The sequence below is a fragment of the Macrobrachium rosenbergii genome, chromosome 27 (assembly GCF_040412425.1).
Source record: "Macrobrachium rosenbergii isolate ZJJX-2024 chromosome 27, ASM4041242v1, whole genome shotgun sequence".
NCBI classification, from domain to species: domain Eukaryota; kingdom Metazoa; phylum Arthropoda; class Malacostraca; order Decapoda; family Palaemonidae; genus Macrobrachium; species Macrobrachium rosenbergii.
In genome coordinates, this window is record NC_089767.1 from 11755039 (window position 1) to 11760149 (window position 5111).

At 36.9% G+C, this 5111-nt stretch overlaps 1 protein-coding gene across 1 annotated transcript in view; it reads left to right on the top strand.

The window, feature by feature from the left end:
• The first annotated feature begins 332 nt into the window (after positions 1–332).
• Positions 333–5111, top strand: part of LOC136853405 (dendritic arbor reduction protein 1-like) — a 20884-nt gene continuing 16105 nt past the window's right edge. Inside the window, exon 1 of the mRNA XM_067128902.1 lies at positions 333–856. Within this exon, the coding sequence (XP_066985003.1) occupies positions 839–856 (18 nt within the window). The 5' untranslated portion in view covers positions 333–838. The remainder of the gene's footprint in view (positions 857–5111) is intronic.

Below are 5111 nucleotides of genomic sequence, written 5' to 3' on the forward strand. Positions count from 1 at the left end.
AATTGTGAGAATCTTAGATAATGATGGTCTTCGAAGAGCATCATGGCGAGCGGTGTGTGGCAGGTTGCATCACGGGGAGATAGGTCCCGCCCACAGTCCTGTGTCCATCCTATTGGCTGAGAGTGACGTCACGCCCCGCTAAATATTCCCATAGGAAAACCAAAAAAGACTAATAACTACTTTAATAACGATACTGATAATTAAAAACCAGAGAATATAATTTCTTTGCCCTACGGTTGCTCGCTCATGAAAAATACATTAAAATAAAGCAACAGAAATGTATTTCACGAAGTCATAAGACGATAAGGGAAGCTCCGAGGGGGCGGAGAGACAGGTGTGCGCGTGACGGGGGACCAGGTAAAGCTACGCGCCAGTCATCAGCGAACCTCCTCTAGGGAGCCAGACAACCCCACCCTCAGAGTGCCACTTCCAACGAAGCTATCGAGATACTGCGTGACTACACCTTCTCGCACTTGACGTATCGTACGACGAAAGGCATTTTGCCGCCGAAAGCATCGACGCTTAGCCCCAACGTCTGAATGGGGAGAGCTGCTGTTAGCAGGAACTCAGGAAATAAACATTTGAGTGAATAAAGAATAAACATAACTAGAAACATCCTTGTCAAGTAATTGCAGTGATTGATTTTTCTATTTCTGTAAAGATTAAAATCAGGTGTTCATGAAGATTATCGAGTGGAGGTGAATTTCTAAAAAATATGTGGATTTAAGAAAAGAGACGGACCGGCGTTGAAATCTCCTGTGCCGATCAGTGCTGACCATATTGTGTACCGTACAATACATTAATTTGTACATGTGGTCTTCATTGGTACGACATAAACATGAAGGAATATCAAGAGGTAAGCATATTCATTACACGTTACGCTGATATATATATATATATATATATATATATATATATATATATATATATATATATATATATATATATATATATATGGAGAGAGAGAGAGAGAGAGAGAGAGAGAGAGAGAGAGAGAGAGAGAGAGAGAGAGAGAGAGAGAGAGAGAGAGAGAGAATTAAATATACAGAAATACCCGCCTAACTACATAGTATACGTGTACTGCCTGAGACTTTTGCTTTGTGTGAATCACGTGACCTAAAAAACTGTATGGAAACAGCGAAGAGCACCGTATTTAGTTTATAAGTACATATACAGTATATTATGCACTGTGTGTGTGGTTGTGAAAATTCTCTTTTCTCTTCAAATTTATTCATAATATTTATAACATTTACTTCTGAGTAGCTATGGAAGTCCTTTTAATTCAAAACTAGAAAGGAAGGAACATACATCCCCTTAATAAAAAGCGTTATCTTACACAGTCAGTAATATATAGGGAATATAGAAGGGGTGAAGCACCATTTTCAACCATTCCTTAAAGATAAAGAAAAAGGAATGGTAGGTGATGGTGGAGGGGAGAAAAATCTTGAGTAAGTGTATTATTTCACATATGCTTTGGGTATTAAACTATCCTTTTTTCTGCTCTTATTTTCTTGTGTACATCAAGCAGGGATAGGTTACGGTATTATCTTGTCTGTTTCATTCAACTTTGGAGGCCTATAAAAAAGGCACTGTGATATGCTTGTCTCAAAGGAAACAATGAAACAAGGTGGCAACGGGCAGATTTCTCGTAAACAGATACCTTCATCTATTTTTATATTACATTTCGTTACGTATCCTTTAGGTTTAATCTTATGTGTAATTTTAATTTTGCATGGTATTATATTGCTTTTATAACTCAGTATGCAGTTATGTTGTTATTGCTCATGGTATTGTTATCCGTCTCTTCAATTAGACAGAAAAGAATTTGGATAGTTTCTAGGATAAAGATACAAAATTGTCGACCGAACAGGATCGTGACAGGGATTGAAAGTTCCGAAACGTCTCTGATTATAGCTAGAATATGATTCCTGTGACTAAATATCTGACAAAGAATTTTGCTCAATTGCTTCAACAATCATGAAATGTTCTGATGCAAGGAGCATCATATTGTTTTTTAAATTAATATTATTGCTAGTTTAGATGTTTCATATTTCTGTGTAAGACAAAAGCGGCAGAGGGCCAAACGATCACCAAACACACACACAAAGAGAGAGAGAGAGAGAGAGAGAGAGAGAGAGAGAGAGAGAGAGAGAGAGAGAGAGAGAGAGATGATCTGTTTCCCCAATCTTTTCTAATCGCAAGGCATCCAGTCTAAAATCTAGTAGTAACAACAACAACAAAATTAAAATATATTAAAATGTGCATGGGTACTATAATGCTGAGGCACTCAAGCGACAATTTAATCTAATGTTCTGCCATGTCAGTTTCTTCTTTTGGGTAATGTATCTGTAAAACACACACACATATATATATATATATACAGACACATACAGTATATATATATATATATATATATATATATATATATATATATATATATATATATATATATATATATATATAAGTATATGACATATAACATGGCACAATCACCAAGTATATGAATTACAGTGGTCATACACAAAATTCGAGATTTCACTCATTTTATATTGTTTTGAATAGCCAATAATCCTTAATGGAATATCCGATTTGGAACTTGTGATTGAATGGATGCATGTATACATCTAAAAAGACAATCTAGACCTACCCAGATATACTGTATACACAGTCATGCTCACAAGCACACGCATATATATGTGTGTGTGTGTGTAGGGTTAGATGAGTTCGTGCATTCGGATTCAAGTTACGACAAAGTATTTCTGGCAGAATCACTTGTCTGAAAGTAGCTTTTCAAGAACTGAATGGCTATGCCTCAGACTCCAATAATCCCCGAATGCTTCTGAGCTACGAGAAAGAACTCTGAGAAACGTCTTTGTAACTCCACCTCTGACCCATGACGACAGTAACTGTCAAGGGATGCGGTCGTCGTCTTCTGCAGGGCCTTATTATGCTGTAGACTAGTCAGTCTACTTTTCCGTCAAAAAGACAGAATGGTACCTTCCTCATTCTACTTAGGTCCGTGATGAGAGAGGCCAGCCCCCGGCCGAGCTGGACGACCGCTCAAAACGTGGAGTCTATTACTCAGAGACTATCGATGTTAAGCGCATAAGATATACCGAGTCGTATTACTGACAGCCATCGGCTAAGACTTTTGACCAAGGAAAACGAGATTTCGTCTTTTAGTGAATTTTTCTCTCGATAGCGAGGGTATGTTCATCAGCAGCACAGCGTCCCACAACAAGTAAACAAATTAATTATTTAAAAACAGTCGTTGATGGTTAAAGAATGTCTCTAATAACACAACGATGTCATTAATTTCCTGCAGAAAGATGCCTTCTGACGTTAGCTCCCAAACACTGGCATAGCGACACCAGGAAATGACCTCACGGTGCTGGTGAAGTTGTCGTAACAAGGGCTAATTGGCTGTTTAACAATAGCAATTAGCATACCATCAGCAATTACGAACGTCACCTCTTCATTCTAACCTTTTATTTATAAGGACGTTGACGTATGAAGAGACGAAAGCTGGGCTTGATATTTTTTTTATTGAACGACCTGTATAAATGTACTATCGGTAGGTAGCTTCACCAAGATCCGAAAAATGCTTGACACCCTCAGTAGCATCTAAGTCTCCCCTTAGATCAAAATGACGTCAGAACTGAATGCAATCTTAAAAATATTTTAAGCACATTAGTTTTCTTGCGAGTTTCACGTATCAGTGAACGCCCTTTTTGAGGCAGAAACTAAATTCAAGGCTGCCATTGTCTTTAAGAAATTGGTATCTGAACTATCTTATTGTTTTAAATTATATAAGGCAAAAAAAATAATAGGAGGTTGATCATATTTATAAATAAACCCCGTCGTTGTTGCATCTAGGTAAATTTCATCGTTATGATGCAAGTGTATGTTGAGCGTTAGAGTTATTGACACTATATCAAAAGCCACCTATATTTTAAAACAAATATAATAACGTCGGGCGGAAAAATAGCATATCATATTTATCAGAAACTCCAGCGCTCCTATCGATGTTTGGCACCCAATTTTCTATTAGGTGCAGCAATGAAGTCTTTACCTAATAATAAATCATCGATAGATCTCAGCAACTGTCCAAGTGACAGCTCATCGACAGAGCCACAAGCCTGCACTGATGGCAGTAATATCCGTGGAAGAGGTATTTTGACAGTTCAACTGATCACGTCCCTTCTGGCAGTCAGTTGGCTGAAAGCTCCCAGGGAAGATTAAATTCTATTAACTTTGGATATTAGCATAATATGGCCTACAGTCATTTCAACTTGTCTGCCTTCTGTAAGAGAGAGAGATATTTCTATTCACAGCAGAAATACCTTGATGTCTTGTGAAACCTAATTCAACGTGAGGTATTCTTGTTTAAATAAACAGATGAAAATCCGATAATTGCCAATCCTATCTTATTATTCTGGTAATAGCTTCTGAATCAGAAGCAGCGGATATTTTCTTCGAGTTTCTTTAAGCTAATATAACTTGAGTTAACTTTATGTTATCAGATATTAGCTATTACCATTGATTGATCAGTTTAGGCGGCAATCAAAAGAACATTTCTTTAGTTAAATAAAGCTGACACCTCTTTGAATAAAAATGACTAGTCTTCATTTTATTCATATCATAATATAAATGTAGCCCTGTAGCCCCACATCATGAATGTTTTACAATGACACCAACAAGAACACCTCACAAGGACAGAGACCAGGAAGTACAGTAGGTCCAAACTGTCTAATAAATTTGCCAAGTCACCAGATTTCGACTTTGAGCTTTTCACTAGTAAAAACTGATGTAGATCATTGCTATACATCACAGTGCTTTACTTTTTCAAACAGTATATTACAAAAATGTATGAGGGAAGTTGCACGTTGGTTTTTATGTTTTATTTGTTACCCCTTCTTTCAGTTTCATAATAACAAATCTAAACTGAGACTACTATCAAAGCTGTAGAACTCTCATAACCATAATCTCCTACAATGCAAATGCAATCAATAAGGTACCTTAAGAAAAAGAAACAACCACAAAAAAATATATTCGAAAGGAAATTGTTTCTAAAGTTCTTTGCACAAATTTTTTCACGGACGAGGATTTCA